The sequence below is a fragment of the Mesoplodon bidens genome (assembly GCF_964165515.1).
Source record: "Mesoplodon bidens genome assembly, chromosome: 11".
In the NCBI taxonomy this organism is placed as follows: Eukaryota; Metazoa; Chordata; class Mammalia; order Artiodactyla; family Ziphiidae; genus Mesoplodon; species Mesoplodon bidens.
In genome coordinates, this window is record NC_138167.1 from 14,898,585 (window position 1) to 14,919,348 (window position 20,764).

Here is a 20,764-nt window from a genome sequence, read left to right on the forward strand (position 1 = left end):
TGAAATGTCCCTATAGGTCACTATAGTGACCTTCAAAAGGTTCTCTGGAAACATGAATTAGTGATGAATGGGGCTGGAAAACAGTAGTAGAAGGTGAGTGAGAGTTGGCTATAGAGAGGAGGTGATGTGATGATGCTTGAGGCAAGTCCCTTTGAAAAAAATTTTTTTAGTTGTAACATGATATAATGTACAATAAAGTATGTAAAGTACACTTAAGTGTTCAGCACTTTAAAGGTTTGTTTCGTATGTTTGTACGCACCTGTGTAACTACCATTCTGCTGAAGAATATTTTCAGTAAAACCAAGTTGCTTAATGTCCCTTCCCAGTCTGTCCCCCTCCCTCCCCTACTCCTTCCCCCAGGCCATGTTACGATTTCTATCATCCTGGCTTAGCTGTATGAACTTTTGTGTTTGGCTTTTTTTCACTCAACAAAATAGCAGTGAGATTTGTCCTTGTTGTGGGTATCAGTCATTAAAAAAACAACAACTGCTGTGTAGCATTCCAGTGTCCAATAAACCATACTTTATCCATTCTTCTGCTCATGGGTTTCTAGTCTTTGGCTGTTATTAATCAAGCTGTCCTAAACACACTCTTCTACATGTCTTCTGATGGCACACATGTACTCATTTCATTTCTCTTCATTGTATAGTTAGGAGTGGAATTACTGAGTCATAGAGTATGGCATATTTAGCTTTAGCAACTACAAACTCTTTTTCAGATTGGTCATATCACTTTAAATTACCACCAGCAGTGAATGAGAGTTTTAGTTGCTGTGTATCTTGGTATTTGCCATCTTGTTAATTTTAGCCATTCTGGTGTCTGTGTAGGGTTATCCCATTGTGGCTTTAATTTTTATTTCCCTGGTGAGTAATGATATGTTGCACACATTTTCATGGGCTTTTGGCTATTTGAATTTCCTTTTTTGGGTGAAATGCCTATTTAAGCCCTTTTCTATTTTATTGAATGATTTGTCTTTTATTATTATATAAAATTTTGTATATATTTTGGATACAAGTCCTTTGTCAGATATGTATATTGTAAATGCCTTCTTCCAGTCTGTCTTTGGTTATCCTTTTCACCTTTCCTAATGAGATCTTTTGAAGAACAGTTTTTAATTTTACTGAAATCTAATTTATCATTTTTATGGTTAGTGCTTCTTGTATTCTATTTAAAAAATCTTTGCCAGCCCTCAGTATATGAAGATGAGGAGGATCTTAACAGAGCTAAGAGTTTTGTCTCATGGTAATAGGGAGATCATTTCAGAAGTGTGTGTGTGTGTGTGTGTGTGTGTGTGTGTGTGTGTGTGTGTGTAAAATAATTTACATATCATAAAACTTACCAAGTGTATAATTAAGTAGTTTTTAGTGTATTCACAGGTTTGTGCAGCTATCACCACTAATTACAGAAATATGTACTTTTGAAAGAAAGAAAAGCATAAAAGAATGAGTGGACTATTTAGGGAATAACATGTATTTTCATGTATTTAGTGATACTTTGTGGTGGCAATTTGAAAATATGTAAAAAAAAATTTCTGACTAGTGAGCTTGGACTCTCTAGAAATTAAGTATAAAAGTAATTGGTTGCAAAATGTTTTCTTTGCATTACTGTTCTTATCTCTTATTACCTATTAGTCTGGAATCCGATTATTATAAGGAGTTTGCATTGTATTTTTTGTCTTTTATTTTTACCATAGGCTTCAAGCACTTGCCAGAGAGTTCAGTTGTGTTCATACCTTAAACAACATCAGTGTGGCTGCTTTGTGGTTGGATGGTTTGTGTGTGGGATAATTGATAGAATCATCTTGATGAGAAATTTTTTAAAATGCACACTGTCTTTACTGAAAACATTTAAAGTTGTTAATTCTTTAGAATGAAGCCTGAATAAATAAAAGGGCTGGAGGATAGGGAAAGGAAGGGCTAGTGTAGTGCCTAGTGTTGCCTGGCTACGACAGACCTTGGGAGTTCACAGCCAGCAAAGCTTTTCCTTAGTTCCTGGTAAACTCGCTCTTCTTCCTCCAGTCTGTCACATGGAAATAAGTGTGTTATAAAGGTTATGCTTGCTTCATATTAAAACATTTGACATTGAAAAGCTTAAATAAGAAGATAGTGGAACTATAATCTAGCTATCTATTATATTTGACTTCTTAACATATATGTACAAAGTAAAGAAATAAATGGGATCATTTTGCACCTACATGTATTGTACCTTTTTTTTGCGGGGCGGGGGGGCCATGTTGCTTGACTTGCTGTATCTTAGTTTCTGGACCAGGAATTCCCTAGCCTACCTTTTTAGTTTTGTATTGGACATCATTTCATGTCAGTAAATTAACTTTTTAGTGGTTGTGTGATCTTTCTATGTAATAGTTTACCATATTTTATTTAATCATTCCTTGATGGATTTTGTTGGTCCAATTTTCCACAATATAATCAGTTAACACATTTTTATAAACTACTTATGTGAGCTAATATAAATTCCTAGAAGCTATTTTGCTCAGTCAAAGGGTATATGTTTAGGCTTGCTTTTGAAAGGTATTATTCCCCCTACAGAAAAACATACCAATTTGTGTTCTAACCAGCAGTGTATAATATAGTGCCTGTTTCTCAGCAACCTTGAGTCTTGTTGTTCTATTTTATCTTTACCAATCTGCCGGTATATGGTAACACATTTCTACTTATATACAGTGTAGACACATACAGTGTAAATACAGTATAAATACTTTTCTATATATTCACATCATTTTTCCCCTGTATTAATTATTTTGTATTTTTAGAATGGAAATCCTTTTTGAGCTCATTATTCTTTTTTATAAAGTAGGAAAAAATTTCCCTCCTGTGATAGGAATTAAATATTTTCCCCATTTTGACCTTTTTCTTGACTTTTTATGGTGCTTTTTCTAAAACACAGATTTTTTGAGCTTTTTTTTTTTTTTTTTTTTTTGCGGTACGCGGGCCTCTCACTGTTGTGGCCTCTCCCGTTGCAGAGCACAGGCTCCGGACGCACAGGCTCAGCAGCCATGGCTCACAGGCCCAGCCGCTCCGTGGCATATGGGATCTTCCCGGACTAGGGCACGAACCCATGTCCCCTGCATCGGCAGGTGGACTCTCAACCACTGTGCCACCAGGGAAGCCCTAAACTTTTAATTTTGAAAAATTTCAACTTGCAGAAAAGATACAAGAACTCCCATATATTTCTCACACATGTATGTGTAAAGAACTCCTGTATACCCTTCAGCCAGATTCACCGGTTAACATTTTGCCACACTTGCTTTCTCTGTATCTTTCCATCCATCATCAGTACATCATCCATCTCTCCATCTGTCTCCCTCCCCCCGTCTCTCTCTCTTCTTTCCTCCCTTTTTTCCTACATGCACACACATGCACACACACTATTTTGGGGGAACCATTTAAGAGGAGCCGTATCCCTAGATACTTCAGTGTGTGTTATTTCCTAAGATCAAGGACATTCATTTACATAATCTTAGTACAGTTACCAAGTTCCAGAAATTTAACGTTGATGCCATCAGTTATTCACATTTCACTAACTGTCCCAATAATGTCCTTCATAGCCCTTTTTCTCCCCCCTTGGTTTAGAATCCAGTTGAGAATCATGCATTACATTTAGTTTTCATGACTCCTTGAAACTTACAGTTTCCTCAGCCTGTCTTTATCTTTTATAGTGCTAATATTTTTGAAAAGTATAAACATTTTATTTTGTAGTATGTTCCACTTGGGGGTTGTTTGATGTGATCAGATTCAGTTTATGCATTTTTGGTGAAAATAGAATAAAATTGTCACTGTATCACTTCAGGGGACACTTGATGAGAGTTTGTTCCATCATGGATGAAATTACCTAGCATCACTTGGTTAAGGTGGAATTTGCCAGGTTCTCTACCGTAAACTTATTATTTGTCCCTTTACAATTAATGATTAATTTTTGCAGAGATACTTTGAACTATATGAATATATTGTTCCCCATTAGAACTAGTTTTAGTATCCATTAATGTTTCTTGCCTGAATCATTTATTACTATGAGGGTTAAAAAATGAGTTTTTTTCTCTCTTCCCATCTAAGTTTGTAAGTTGATATTCTTTCAGCGCTTTCTGCTCTTTATTCTGTCAGTCAATCATCTGTCTACAGAATGGCTCATGTATTATGTTATTCTTTTTTTAAAAATAAATTTATTAAATTTTTGGCTGCGTTGGGTCTTTGTTGCTGCACGCGGGTTTTCTCTAGTTGCGGCGAGCAGGGGCTACTCTTCGTTGCAGTGCGCAGGCTTCTCATTGTGGTGGCTTCTCTAGTTGCAGAGCATGGGCTCTAGGCACACGGGCTTCAGTAGTTGTGGCACGAGTGCTCAGTAGTTGTGGCTTGCAGGCTCTAGAGCGCAAGCTTACTAGTTGTGGCACACGGGCTTAGTTGCTCCGCGGCATGTGGCATCTTCCCGGACCAGGGCTCGAACATGTGTCCCCTGCACTGGCAGGCGGATTCTTAACCACTGCGTTACCAGGGAAGCCCTGTGTTATTCTTTGGCTTATAATACGTGACTATCATTTTGATGCTCATCTAATACAGATTTTTATATATCAATTTTTGCTCATGTGGCTTCTGGAGCAACTGTCTAAAGATTCAGATGGTAAAAGTCCATTGGAGTGTTGGTAATGGCAAAGGCTGGAAACTGGAAGTCTGTAAGACCTAATTGAGTTGACGTGGGAAATAAATGAAAGTCATGGATGTGTCATTTAGGTTTAAGTTACATTTGATGTTTCTTAAACTTGTTTGTTTTGTGCTTGAGAAGAAGTTAATGTCATATGAAAATAATTGATGTTGTCAGCTCGTTATGAAATTTTAGTTTTGTAAAATCAAACATACTCCTAAAATGTAAATATAGTTTTTTCTTTTAATAATGTTTATCCTTTATAATTAAAGTGCAAAGATTATTCCTAGATAAGCACCTTCCGCCCCAGCTTCTCCGCATATTCACTTTGTCTTGTGTATATACCCTTGCTTTGTATGTGCATTCAGAGTTTGCGTGAGGGGGAGTTGCTGCCGCCATTCTGTTAAATGTAGTGAAACCTTTTATTATTAAAGGTTTGGAAAACATTACATGTGTTTATAGGACTAGGATTTTGTAATTCTTTCAACTATTCTCTGGTCTTTTTTTTTTATGTGATTTTGATTCTTCTTAGTCATTTGGTGTTAAGCTTTATCATGGCTAATTGGCTTCAACTCACCATGCTCAGAAATATTTTACTTAACTGAAGAAAATAAACATTAGTCATACACAGCATGTTTGGTGATTGTTCTGATTTCCTTTTTTGCCAGTGTGCCAGTGGCTTGTCTGGACAAATTTGTGTAGTATGTTAGAAATTACATAGTTGTACTTTGCAGATAGGCTCCATAGTTTTTTTTTTCTTCCTACATGTTTCTCACCTACTCTAGTATTTCTGTTTACTTTGAACACAGTACTTGTAGTCACTTAGTTGTCATGGGTTAATGAATTTATTGCAAGTTTTCCTCAGCAACTAGTCTCCAGCAGCTCAACATGATTGGCTTCGTTCATAATAGTGACACATCTGAATGACTTCTTATTGTGATAGAGTATTGCTTGAAAAACTCAGATTTTCTTTCAGGCCTTATACATGAAATAGACAATCTTTTTAGGTGTTTTGGAATCGAGAACCTAGCCTAAATTGTCGATGAAGAAGAAATAAATTTTATCAAACCAGACTTAAACTATTATATCTTTATTACTGTGGGTGGCTTGCAGTTGTGCACACAGGCAAGTTCTGGTCATTTTTACAGGACATAGTGATGCTAATAATACATCATTCACTGCGATGGGTGATGCAATAATTTCCTTCTTCAGTTCCTTTGTAACCTGTTTTATAATGTTAGTCGATACTGATAATTTAAAAATCTTGGGGCTTCCCTGGTGGCGCAGTGGTTGAGAGTCCGCCTGCCGATGCAGGGGACATGGGTTCGTGCCCCTGTCCGGGAAGATCCCACATGCTGCGGAGCCTGTGCGTCCGGAGCCTGTGCTCCGCAACGGGAGAGGTCACAACAGTGAGAGGCCCGCGTACCGCAAAAAAATATATATATCTTGTGCTTTTGCCCCCCAGTTTTGTTGAGGTATAATTGACAAATAAAATTGTAAGATACTTAAAGTGTACATCGTGATGATTTGATATGCATTAGTCAATTGTGAAAGTATTCCCTCCATCTAGTTAATTAATACATCCATCACCTCACAGATATATGTATAAAATACATTTTAAAATTATATATATATTTATTATGTATATTTTTAAATTATATATATGTGTATATATATATTTTTTGGGTGAGAATCTTCTGCTTTTCAACAGACATTCTCTGTAATAACACAAAGCTTTAAGCACCCTGTTCTAGCTTTAATTCTCCTTTACCTTTTTGTATGTCTCTGTGTGTCTGTGTATTTGAAGCTCTCACGTTCCCTAGCCTTGGCAGACAGTTTTTAGGAGGCTCCCACTGACCAAAGATGGTACAGTTTGAGTAAAATAAGGAAAATAGCTGCAGTGAACATGATGATACTGAAAAACAAAAGGTGATTCCTCTTCCCTCCAGAAATGAAAAACCCATTGGTCACTGTTGAGAATGGTAGGGATCTCATTCTTTGGAAATCTGGTAAGAATCAAGAGGTAGTTCTTTTTTTACTATATGAGCTGTGCCACTCAGTATGCAAATTCTGGTGCCTGAGTTGCACCCATGACCAATTAAATTAGAATCTCTGGGATGTGCTGCCAGTCATTGCTATATCTAAAGAAATCTTTCTGGTGATTTGGATGTGTACCCAGGCTTAAGAACTTCTGTTTACAAGATATTTCTCTTATGGGGGGGGACCTGTAAGAGAAATACCACTTATTATAGCACTAGGTGAACTTTGTTAGTTATAAAAGCTGATAACTAAGCAATATTTCTGTGGTAAATGAGGTTACCAATTTAGTGCTCGTTGAAAGGAGGAAAAAAGGCACGGGGCAGAAAGATGTATGCTGTGTTTACTATGTGCATGTTGCATATGGGATCTTGTTTCTACTCTTTCTTCTCTGGGCCTCCTCTTTTTTTTTTTTTTTTGCGGTACGTGGGCCTCTCACTGTTTTGGCCTCTCCCGTTGCGGAGCACAGGCTCCGGACGCGCAGGCTCAGCGGCCATGGCTCACGGGCCCAGCCGCTCCGTGGCATGTGGGATCTTCCCAGACCGGGGCACGAACCCGTGTCCCCTGCATTGGCAGGCAGACTCTCAACCACTGCGCCACCAGGGAAGCCCTTCTCTGGGCCTCCTTGATGTCACACTCGCCTGTTGTTCCTCCCCACCCAAACTCAGTGGCTGCTTCTTCCCAGTCTGCTTTGCTGACCTCTGTTCTGCCTGACTTCTAAATGTTGGAGAGTGCTGTCAAAAATTCTCACCCTAGGGGTTCTTATTTTATCTAGTTCTTTGGTTTTAAATACTTTGTATACTCTGATTACTCCCAGATTACCTCTAGCCCTGACTTCCCCTCTTGGATTCCAGAATAGAATATTCAGCTTAGATGTCTAATAGGGCATTTTGAACTTAACATGTACAAAATCTTGGTTTTCCATTTCAAATGTGGTTCTATTTTAGACTCCGTAAATAGTAAGATCTTCCATCCAGTTACCCTGACTTTAAGAGCCCTGAAATATTCTTGATTCTTCTCTTAACTTTTCCTGTACCCCCCCCCCATGCATTAGCAAATCCTATCGATTTGCTTGCCTCTCAGTGTATTTTGAATATTATTACTACTTCTCACTCTATTATTCCCAGTTCTTCTAAGGTTCACTTAGTTATTACTATTTGAAATCCTTGATAACTCCTCTCTAAATTAAAATCTATTTCTTAGCATGATGTGTAATATCATATCTCATATTTACCTGCTTCTCTACTCTCATTCATTCCCTTACTTTACCTTCATAGGAAATTGTGTTCCAGCCATACTATATTACTTGTAGATCTCAAATGGGTCACATTTTGCCCTCATTGTGGTTTTGTATAGGCTGTGCTTTCTACCTGAGAATCTTAAAAGCTTTTTGTTTTGGAAAGATTTTAGAGTTACAGAAAGGTTGCAAAGATGGTACAGAGGGTACCCATGTACCTTCACCCAGTTTTTTCCCCCGATCTTATCATCTCACATTCTGTGGTACATTTGTCAAAACTCAGAAACCAATGTTTCTACCTGGAATTTTTGTTTTCCTTTAGATTACCTGCTAATAAATACTACCATATCTTCTGTGAAACTGGTGTTTTCTGCTCTATGTTTCAGTCACCCCTTGTAGATTTTCATACTACTCAACAGGAATATGAGTATGAATAAGACAGTCTTTGTACTAGCAAAGACAGTCTTAGTGTTGCTTCATTTGAACAAATCTGTTTGAAAAAACTGTCATTCCACGTTTCAAATTTTATAACAGCTACTTGCCCACAAGAGTAGCGGACATATTGAATGTTTCAGTGGATTTGGGAGCCAGAACATTTAAACAACAAGTTTTTTCCCTGATTGTTGAAACAGGCTTTTTTTTTTTTTTTTTTTTAATCAGAGCACCATGTATGGTAGCTTGAGTTCAGTAGTCATTGTTGTATGTGTGGGTGAAACAATGAATATTTGAACAGTAAAATCAGTCAGCACCATGAAATGCTTGTGTTAAGAGGAGTGAAGGCACTAAGGTACTACGACCGTTTGAGGCAGCAGACTTGTCTCTCACCTTGTTCTGTGGGATAAACACTAAATGAGTGGAATACTGATTAGATGATGCTTAAAAGTTACTTTCTCTATTAGGGTAAAAGAATTTGTATTTTAGTGAAAGGTGTGTGATTCTGTTGTATTTCTTTTCATTAAAAGTACTCTTTTTCTCTCATTCTGAATTCTCATTGTACTTTCTTTTTTAGATTTGTTTCTGATTCTTGACTGATGAATAATCAAAATCAAAGATAAAACAATTTTCTATTAGAATTCTCATGATTGGTTTTATGTCCTGAGCATTGAATCATTGCTGTTTAAAATAAACTTGCAATATTTACTCTCTCACTTCAAGATACTACCAGGGCTTATTCTTTGCAGTTTTGAAGGAACCCAGGACAAAATGAATCTGTTAGCCTATTTGGGCCCTTGTAATTAAGGATAATCCTGGATGGATTCATATCACAAAATCCCTTTCAATTTAAACCTGAGGACTTGGATCTGAACTGTTATTATCATTGCTGCTTTAAATGTAGTTACGTAGCAAGCAGTTCTAAAATTTGAAATGTGGAGTTTCTCAACAAATTTTTTTGAATAACCAGTACTAAACTGGGAATCCAAGGGCAAAGACTGTTTTATTTATATTGTATTCCTTGAAGTATCTGACACATGGGACACAAATTATGCTTATTTAAAGTATGTTTTTATTTATTTAAAAAAATTTATTTATTTTATTTATTTTTGGCTGCGTTGGGTCTTCGTTGCTGCACGTGGGCTTTCTCTAGTTGCGGTGAGCGGGGGCTACTCTTCATTGCGGTGTACGGGCTTCTCATTGCGGTGGCTTCTCTTGTTGCAGAGCATGGGCTCTAGGCGCACGGGTTTCAGTAGTTGTGGCTTGTGGGCTGTAGAGCGCAGGCTCAGTAGCCGTGGCTCGCAGGCTCTAGAGCGCAGGCTCAGTAGTTGTGGTGCACGGGCTTAGCTGCTCTGCAGCATGTGGGATCTTCCCGGACCAGGGCTCGAACCTGTGTCCCCCGCGTTGGCAGGCAGATTCTTAACCACTGCGCCACCAGGGAAAGCCCTAAAGTATGTTTTTAGGTTAGATGTTAGGAAACACAGGGATGACATCTAAAATTGAAAAGAAAAATAAGTACTGCATGGCTTAGTCTATGGCAGTACTGTAGAATAGAAATATGTGTGACCCAAACGTGTTGTTTAAAATTTTCCAGTGCTGTGTTAAAAATAATTGAAACAAGTGAAAATAATTTAAGTAATATCTTTGACTTAACCGCTTATATCATTTCAGCACCTTATCAATATACAGTATAATTAATAAGATGTTCTGTTTTTTGGTACTAAATCTTCCAAATTTGGTGTGTATTTTATACTTACAACACTTTTTAATTTGGACTAGCTACAATTTAAGTGCTCAGTAGCTGTATGTGTCTAATGACTAAAATGTATTGGACAGTACAAAACTAACCCATTAGGGCAATTCTACTTCAGCACTCTTAATTCAGGTGCTAAACAATTCATCTTTACTTATTTTATTTTTTTAACCATTTAAAAAAAATCGAAGTGTTGTTAATTTACAGTGTTGTATTAGCTACAAGTGTACAGCAAAGTGATTCAGTTATACATACATATATATAAAATGTATATATATTCTTTTTCAGATTATTTTCCATTATAGGTTATTACAAGATATTAAATATAGTTCCCTTGCTACACAATAGGCTTTGTTGTTTATCTGTTTTATACATAGTAGTGTGTATATGTTAATCCCAAACTCTTAACACCCCCCCATCTTCATCTGTATTTAGATTTCATAAAATTTGCAGTTGGAGAAGTAGATTCACACACTCAAGTTTTCCAAACATATTTAAAAGTTTTTCAGTAGTTAAACTGAATATCAGACTTTTAAATTAAAAATTAACAGTTATTAAGGAAATACAAATAAAAACCACAATGAGATAACACTTCATACTCACTAGGATGGTTTTAATAAAATAAATGGAAAATAACAAGTCTGGGCAAGGATGTGGAGCTATCCTTGTATAACCTTGTATTTGTTTATACATTGTGAATACACTGAATACCACTGAATTGTATACTTTAAAATGGTATGTTTTGTGAAATTCACCTCAAAAAAATTAATAAAATTAAATAAAAGTAAAAGTTCAGTTTCTTATAGTAGCCTTATTTAAAATGTTAGGTAGCAGCATCTGGCTCTAGTGCCTTCTGTAGTAGACTGTGGTGTTCTATGGCAATGTGGTAATCTACAGAAGACAAACTTTAAAAACCATTATTCTTTTCTGGTACTCAAAATACGTGTAGTAAGTTTTTAAATTCTAAGAATTCAGCATCCGTTAGATGCTAAACTTCTCATGGTCAGAATCTGTAGCTGAATATTCTTGATGTAGGCTATCTGAGGATCAGACTATTGATAGGATTGTAAGAATTAAATGAATTGGTAAGCACTGAATATGGCTAATTGCTTCTTTTCAGGGTTCCCATAACACTCTGTTCTTTACCCCTGACTATAGTCCTTTGAAGTTGTTGCTTTGTATATATGTCTTGCTGATCACATGTCAGCACTTTCAGGGCAAGAAGTGTATCTTAATCATCCTTAAACTTCTGTCATCTTACATAGTACTGAATATGGAATAGATGAGTATTTGAACTAAAATCTTGAGTCATTCCTCTGTCTCTTAACCTTTTGTTAGCAATGCTGAGTACAGTTAGAGCCCATAACATGTCTCTTGTATATTGAAATAAATAGCATAATTATTAATGGCACTGTATAAGGATTTTGCTGTGAAATATCTTAGCATTGATTTTTATCAGAATCTATAAGCCAGTATATTTAGAAATACCTGTGATTTGCAAGATGCTTCTGGTAATATATGTATATTCATAAAAGTATGTTCCTGCCTTCAAAATGCATGGAAAAGATGAGTTGGGATAAATTATCTAATGACGCTCTGAAAGTGTGAGGGTGTCCTCAGCAGAGGATGAGCTCCCTTTCACGTGGGCAGATTGAGAGAGCTTTTGTGAATAAAGTTATACTCTCTCCTAAGAGAGGGTTGTAATGTGTTTTTAGAAGTTTAAAATGGTAGAGGTACCTAGATTGAAAGAAAGAGCCTGGAAGCAAGTGGATTTTTTGCGGTATTATCTAGAAAAATGTAATTGAGTTGAACCACCTGGGAATGATGTGATGGACACATTTAGAAGCATACGTGGCCAATTTGCGTACTTGGAGTTCTGTTGTCAAGTCAGAAACTAAGCAACTGTAATAAATTACTAATAGAAGACCACCAGCAATTCAGCTGTGGATTTTGCTATTTGGGGATCGTTGTGGAAAATACTTGTGTTAATTAGTAACATTCATTTGTTAGAAGACCTGCAAATACTATTTTCTAAGATCTAGCTAGAAATCACGCACTTGTACTGTAGCTAATTTGAGCATTGTAATTTTAGTGATATCCAAACATTCTGCACTCATTGTTGGAGTAGCAGATCTGCCAGGGGACTTGGGTAGTTAAGTTGACCTCTTGTTTTCTCAGTCTTGCAAGTACAGAAGGCTGAGGAGGCAGTATTTAATGGAACTTACAGAGGGTTGCATAAGACCAACTCTGAGCATACAAGTTGTCTTCTGTGAGCGACTAGATCCAGTAGTCTAAAAGTCAGTATTATTGTATTTCTTTCTTGTCTGTTACAACAGTGTAGAGCACTTGGGGGCCTGATGAAGGTTTTGAAGTAGCATATATCTTTTTTTGTTTTTCTTGTGGCTCTGCGGCTTGCGGGATCTCAGTTCCCTGACCAGGGATTGAACTCGGGTCACGACAGTGAAAGCCCGGAATCATAACCACTAGGCCACTGGGGAACTCCCTGAAGTAGCATATATCTTAAAATAAAAATAACTTTGAAAATCCAGGAATCCCAGTAATTGTTCGATTGTCTTATTCTTTGATGTGAAAACAACTTACTGCTCCTCTTAGAAAAGTGATTAAACTCCAGAGTTTTCTGGGAAGAAGATTCCACTATTTTTGTCTTGCACATGGTGGGAAGAGCAGTGAACCTTATAAGGAGTCATGAAATTTTCCAGGCTCTGTCGCTGCTTAATCTGTATTATTTTGTGCAGCCTGTATCCTTTCCGGAATTAGTTCTGTAGTGTTACTGATTTACTTCTGAAAATATGAAATATTCACTCGTTCATATTTTGCTTGTATCCTATACAGCATCCCTGACATTTTTTTAATTTTTATTTAGTGTGTTGTTGGTGGCTGCAATGCCAGCTTTGCTTCTCAGGGAGGGCTAGCTCGCCATGTACCCACGCACTTCAGTCAGCAGAACTCCTCAAAAGTTTCTAGCCAGCCAAAGGCCAAAGAAGAATCTCCTTCTAAAGCTGGAATGAACAAAAGGAGGAAATTAAAGAACAAAAGACGACGCTCATTACGTAAGTGTTTCCCTGAAAATCAGTGTGTATTAGATGGTTTGGTTTTTGTCTTGGGCTTTCATGCAAATTCAGTTTTTACCATTCTTCAACTCTGCTTATCTATTTTGGTTAACAGTAATGAACAGATAGGATCTTGGTCTTTCACTGTGAGAATTCAGTGATGTATGTTTGACCTCTAGTAGCTAAGGGAATGTAAGTATATGTGGCCTTAGAATACAAGCTCTGTAATTAGATTTTTTTTTTTTTTTTTTTTTTGCGGTACGCGGGCCTCTCACTGCTGTGGCCTAGCCCGTTGCGGAGCACGGGCTCCGGACGCGCAGGCTCAGCGGCCATGGCTCACGGGCCCAGCCGCTCCGCGGCATGTGGGGTCTTCCTGGACCGGGGCACGAACCCGTGTCCCCTGCATCGGCAGGCGGACTCTCAACCACTGCGCCACCAGGGAGGCCCTGTAATTAGATTTTGAGGGCTACTTTGATTCTCTTCTAAATTAAGACCAATTATGACACTGTTGGTATTTCTAACAATATTTTAGAAAACTTGGGCTTCCCAATAATGGTATAAGCGTATTAATCTAAACGTTATGACTGAAGGCATTTTTCATATACATTTATTTTACTTATTCATAATCTATAGCTGTTATATTTCCATTTCTCAAATAAGGAAACAGTCTAAGGTAGATCAAGCAGTTTGTGCAAAGTCACATTGCTAATAACTGGTGGCATTGAGAGTTAGAAAGAATTTTGGTGGACTCATTGGCATTAAAAATGTATTTATGGGACTTCCTTGGCGGTCCAGTGGTTAAGACTGTGCTTCCACTGTAGGGGGCACAGGTTCACTCCCTGGTCGGGGTACTAAGATCCCACATGCCAGGCAGCAGGGCCAAAAAATTAAAAACAAAAACAAAAACAAAAAACCCCAGTATTTATAATTTTCTTAGATTATTGTTAGAAGAGTTATTCTTAATCACGAAAATGCTTGTCAAAAATTCCAAAATAATAAGACCACTGTGTCAAATCTGGAAACATTTTTGATTACATATTAATGTAAAATGTTCATGAAATGTATTTCATATGTTTGGCTGAGGTGAATGAGATCTGTGTGTAGTGCACAGATGGAGACATTTATCGGATTGTTGAAAATGTAGGGCTGGTGCTCAGGAGAGATGCTGGAGTAAAATATAAAATTATATGAAAAAGATAGTAGCTGAAACATGCAATCGTGAGGTCGGAGGCTAGAACCTCACACACCAAGGGGCAGAATTAACCCACACTTACTCATTGGTTGGAGTTCTGCTTTTGTACATCCTTACCTTGTTAGCTAGGTTCTGTGTTTTGAAAGCAAAGAAAATCTTGCATTTAAACACTAGATAGATACTTATTCGTTGTTTCAGTCTTTTTTATTATATATTTTTGTGGAAAATGGACTACTGATATGGCTGCTTGGAGACTGTTATATTTTTCTAAATATTCTTTACCTCTTTTATATTGACTTTTAGCACGACCACATGATTTCTTCGATGCACAAACACTGGATGCGATAAGACATCGAGCCATATGCTTTAACCTCTCAGCTCATATAGAAAGTTTAGGGAAGGGACACAGTGTTGTTTTTCATAGTACTGTAAGTATTTGATTTTTTTTTTTCAAATATTTCCCACAATTTGACATTTTAATGATTATGTTGAATTTTTTAGCCTTTAATTTGAACTATTTAAGAATATTGGGGTGGCATTTGGGCTACTAGGCATTTGAAGATCAGTCTCTGACCTTAAGTAAACTAGGTGTCTTTTCTGACCTCTGGTTTCCTTGCAGGTAAAGTTAGAGCATTAGACTTCTTTTAACTCACATCCCTATGTGGTGCATGCTCCTCCATCACCCATCAAATGCACATCTAAAGTTTGTGTTAAGGCCTTCCATCAAATGAAAGGTTCATGAAGGAGGGAATTTTAATCTGTTTTGTTCTATGAATATATTCTGAGTGTCTAGAATTGTGCCTGACACATAGTAGGAACTCAGTATGTTTGTTGAATAACTATGTTGTTCTACTTGGAAAAAGAAAAGTATTGACTTTGAAAAGGCAATAATGAATTTATTTTTGGTTAACTAGGAGTTAATAGAGAGCTCTTCTTTCTTCTCATGCCCCCTGCCATTTTTAATATCCAGTCATCTTTATATTGCTATAGTTTGGTGTAGGTCTGTTAGTAGAAATAAACTTTAGACCAGACTTTTGGTGGTTTGAATCCCCGGAAAGAGAGATTATTTAATTTTGCCTGTTGAAATAGAAAATATACTAAATTTAGGTTTTATTTTTATATTCTAATCAAAATACATGAGAATTTAAATATAAAAGATCAGTATTGATATCTCTACTGGTTTGAATCTCTCATTCTTCCCATCTCCTCTAACAATGAGGTTTTCTTATATTTTCATTTTTTCTTTTATGTATACTTCCAATTCAAAATGCCCAATTTTGATTTTGATTCCCAAAATTAAAGGCAAGAAGGTAGAGGATTAGACACAAAGGAAAGGGAATCTTTTCTGAGATTGGAGCACATAATGGTGTGAGTTTGGGTTTAAGGAAAGTTGTACCATACTTACGCTCTTTTAAAGAATGTTGTAAACATAGTTATCTAAATAAGAATGAAGACAAAGTAAAAATGTCTGTGCTGGGAATTTTGTTGGGATTCAGCAAGATCAGGAGCTTGTTCAACAGTGATGGTTAGGATTTGATAACATACGTTTATGATTTGGTAGGTCTATAATTGTTCTTTTTCTTTTAAGTTGAAATCTAACATTTATTATCCAAGTTTACATTTATGTATTGTTAATAGGAGATAGAAAATATTAATCATTTTATAAGTTGAAATAAGTGGAGGATTGACTGTAATCATAAAATATTTCATGATTTGATAAAATAGACTTTTAATTATCTTACTGAATAAAAGCATGTCAGATAAAAAAATAAGTTAATTTTTTTATCCATGAATTTTTTTTAATTGAAGTATAGTTGATTTACAATATTGTGTTAGTTTCATGTGTACAGCAAAGTGATTCAGCCGTATATATATACATATATACACACACGTATATTTTTTCAGATTATATTCCATTATAGGATATGACAAGATATTGAATATAATTCCCTGTGCTATACAGTAAATCCTAGTTTCTTATCTGTTTTACATATAGTATTTTGTGTCTGTTAATCCCATACCTCTAATTTGTTCCCCCTTCCCTCCCTCTCCCCTTTGATAACCATAAGTTTGATTTCTATTATTATTGTTCTTTTTTAGTCAGTAAGATGTGTTCACCAAACGCAGAGTTGGCATTAGGGATAATTTGTTCATTTACTTAAATATTGAGCACCTACATGTGCCAGGTACTAATGATACAGCAGTGAACAAAACGGGCTAAAACAAAACAAGAAACCGTGCCTACACTCTAGTGGAAGAGACATGATACACAGGATAAATTAGTAAAATTAAAAACTTAAAAGGAAGTGAGGGTATGAGCCATTCAGTTATTAGGGGGTTGAGCATCATAGCCAGAGGGAAAATCAAGCATAAGATCCTCAAGTGGGGACATGCCAGTATGTCTGAAAAACCGTGAGGAGGCCAGTGTGGCTGGAGGAAACAAGTAAGGCAGAGAAAGTAGGAGCAGTCGGAGAGGCAATGGGGAGAGTGTTGTTGGACTGAGACATTGGCTTTTGTTCTACGTGTATTGGGAAGCCATTGGAGGAGTCTGAGTAGCCATGCTCTGTTGTGATTTCTTTTAAATAAAATTTTTATTGAGATATAATAAATACAGACTCACCCATTTAAAGTATACAAGGGAATTCCCTGGCGGTCCAGTGGCTCTCACTGCCGGGCCTGGGTTCTGTCCCTGGTCAGGGAACTAAGATCCCGCAAGCCACGCAGCACAGCCAAAAAAATACATATGCAATTCTGTGAGTTTTGACGGTTGTACTTAACTATGAAACCACCACACCACCACAGTTGAGCTGTAGAACAGTCCTGTCACGCAGAACATTCCTGGTGTAGCTTTGTAGTTCATCTCGGCCTCTGCCCCCTGCTTTAAGAGAACTCGCTGATCTCTTTCCTCTCATGCAGGTTTTAACGTGCTCACTCTGGTTTCTGTATTGAGAACAGATTGTAGGTCAGGGTTGGGGAGAGAAGGGATCAGTCTTTTCAGTATCTCAGGTGAGAAAAGACCAGAATGCTTGAAGTGGAGATACTAAGAAGGGTTAGATTCTGGATATCTTTTGAAAGTGGTATTGACAAGAATTATGGATGGATCAGATGTCAGGTATGATAACGAGTGGAAAGGATGACTCCAATGTTTTTGGCCTGGGCAACTAGCCAAAAGGATGGAGTTGCCACATAATAGAGGCTGTGAGGTGAGCAGATTCAGGGAGAGGGCAGTATCAAGAGCCATAATTTCAGCACATTCTATAGAACATCTAGTGCTTCTGTCATGTAGGCAGAAGGATATAAGAGTTTGAGCTTAGAGGAAAGGTGTGGCTACAGATAAGAATAGAACTTTCGGGGCTTCCCTGGTGGCGCAGTGGTTGAGAGTCCGCCTGCCGATGCAGGGGACACGGGTTCGTGCCCCGGTCCGGGAAGATCCCGCATGCCATGGAGTGGCTGGGCCAGTGAGCTGTGGCCGCTGAGCCTGCGCATCCGGAGCCTGTGCTCCGCGGTGGGAGAGGCCACAACAGTGGGAGGCCCGCATAACGCAAAAAAAAAAAAAAAAAAAAAAAAGAATAGACCTTTCTAGCGTATTAGTGTTATTTAAAGGTATCAGACTGGATAAGATCACCTAGGAAGTATTAAGTAGAAAAGAGAAGAAATCAAAGGACTGAGGTTTGGGGCCTGTCAACGTTTAGTGATTTAAAGGGCAATAAATCTGATGAAATAATGGTCTAGTAATGAACAAGTATCTCTACATGTTAGAGAATAGAGGTGTTGATGATAAATAAGGTTGTGTTTTAAAAAATGAAGCATCAACTTCATGCTTTCATTAGAGCAGCTCTTTGGATGAAATCCTTAGGCTCACCATGGGAGGAGTAAAGATGATCAAAAAAATGAAGGAACTAGAAATGTGATATTAGGAGTCTGGAAGAAAACTTAAAATTTACTCAGAGTGAAAATAGTCTGAAGATGAAAATAAATTTGCGAGCTGTAGAAAACATCTGAGAGGATTTAAGAACATGATTGATTACCTATGTTTATCATAAATTTTAAAAACCAGGAATAAGAGTGATTCACACCCCCAAGCGACATTGGGGTGGCAGAGGTACCTTGACTGAGGAAAAGTCACAAAGGTGTAGTATAATCTGAAGAATGCTTTCTCCTGGGGGAAGTGGAAGGAAGAAACATCCCTAATGGAAAAAGGTCTTCCTTGGAGCTAGGTGAGGAAGTTCTCTAAGGTTCCATGAGTATGACTGGAGAGGTTGGTGGAGGCAGTTTGTGTTAAACAGTAGTCAGATGTTCAGTGCTAACTGCAAAGATAAGTTTCCTAGTTACCAAATTAACTTTTATAGGAAATAACCATATTTATAGGGAAAAGATTTGCATAAAAATATTTATGTGAGGTACTACGCCATGCAGTTTGCCTAATTTGTCTTCTTTAACTGAAACATTTTCTTTTGAGCCGTCTCCAGAAGAGGTCAGCAGAATCCTGGTTACCAGTCAGTTGGCTTGCTGTACTTGGTTGCGTTGCATTATTTTTATATCTATCTTCTTTGTAGAGATACTTAGTTTTAGCATCTGCAGATCTGTCTTTGAGCTTTTTAATTGATTCCATTACCGAGTCTAGAATTAGGGTACTTAACTATAGGTTTTTAAATAATGGGGCCAGAAACTGTTTTATATTTGTATGAAGTGCTGTTTTTACTTCTAATATGTTTTGAGAATGACACATAACATTACTTTGTGAGGCTGTTTGGAACTTAAACTTGGCAAAAATATTGAGATTTAGATTATTAAAACACTAAAGAGCTAATTTGGTTAATATGGCAGTTCTAAGAGTTAATAAAATACCATTTTGATCGATTTTTAAAAATCGTTACCTTAGTTTTCTGAATCTGGTTATGAGTGACAAGCATATTGTTTTTACTACATTTATATAGGTCTTTATGTTCTGGTTGACCCACACTTTAACTTAGGTAGATTCCTAACTGAACTGAACACTTATTGGTTAATGTTTCATTTAAAATAACAGAAATCAACCAACAAACAGAAAACTCCCAAGCAAACGACAAATACCTTAATCCTAAAAAGGAGACCTCTCCCTTTCTAGCATTATTTTTTCTTTACTGTTCATTTGTTCTTTAAAAGTATTTCAGCCAATATGGATTCTTGGTTGGCAGTCTGGCTCAGCTAAAGACTTTGTAGAGAGCAAAATAAATAGCATTTTCAAAGATAATACGGTTTTAGTATTTGGCTGTACAAAGCTACTTCAGTTCCTTTTTTTTTTTTTCTTCTGTGAAAATATATGATCAAAGGTGGGAAATTTCTACAAACCGGGGCAGAACAAGATGTTGTGGTGGTAATATCTGGTCCAGGACATGAAAACTTAAGTTCTTGATTAGGACCAAAAGCGTTTTTTAAACTATTAAAATGATCTTTTATAAATAGTTTTATGATTTCTTTTATATCGTTACTAGGTAATAGCTAAGAGAAAAGAGGATTCTGGAAAGATAAAACTTTTGCTTCATTGGATGCCTGAAGACATGTAAGTATTCGGAATACTATATATATAACTAATAAACTGATCAGTCTTATTTTTATTAAAATCTTATACTCTAAAATTACTTAAGCTGTTGGGTTCAAAGTAAAAGACTTATAGAAATGAAACCACAAAACTTTTTCAGGTTGTCAGCCTTAAAAAGATAATCTGTAAAAGCTCTTAAGATTACCTGGCTCAAGGTATAAGCTTTAAAACTAGCTTTTAAAATTGTTTTTAATGGAAGCTGTTAAAGCAATTTTTAATCATTTTTAGGATGTGATTATTTTTAGAATTTTTAATGACCCTCAAGTAGGATAGGGTGCAAGCAACCTTAGTTGTGCCTTTGTTTGAATCATTTATTTAAAAAATTTCTAAACATTTTCCAGCACACAATTAATGATAGTTTATAGAAAAAAACAGTTGGTCAGTTTTCCAGGAGCGTTAAATTTTTCTTTTGAGTTTTAGTACCCTTTTATTAGAGCAGTTCTGGTCCAAATGCTCCTTAATTTCATGCCCAATTTTCCTTTTATTCTCAAAAATAATTTTTTTTGTTGTTGCAAAAGGTAATGAAGATGTATCATAGAAATCTTATCAGCATCAAGAATAGAATAAGTTCAAATGAATGGAATCTCATTAAAAATTAATAATATGTGGTTAACACTTGTTATTAAATATTTTTCTGTAATATTGTTTCCCAAACTCCAGTCTAAAGAGATGTTAATGAATCTGATGTGAATTAAGAGCTTTAAAAATAGATTTGGAAGATTACAATGCATGTTAGCATATTGAAGTAAAGAAATCTCTTTAGCTTTTTAAAAATCCTGTGATTGTCAAACTTCTATTAGTGTAGAACATA

At 36.6% G+C, this 20,764-nt stretch overlaps 1 protein-coding gene across 2 annotated transcripts in view; it reads left to right on the forward strand.

The window, feature by feature from the left end:
- AEBP2 (AE binding protein 2) overlaps positions 1–20,764 on the forward strand; it is a 55,092-nt gene that overhangs the window by 26,608 nt on the left and 7,720 nt on the right. For both annotated transcript variants that reach the window (XM_081250274.1, XM_081250275.1), the window contains exons 4-6: positions 12,994–13,180; positions 14,676–14,800; positions 19,847–19,914. In XM_081250274.1, the coding sequence (XP_081106400.1) occupies positions 12,994–13,180; positions 14,676–14,800; positions 19,847–19,914 (380 nt within the window). The remainder of the gene's footprint in view (positions 1–12,993; positions 13,181–14,675; positions 14,801–19,846; positions 19,915–20,764) is intronic.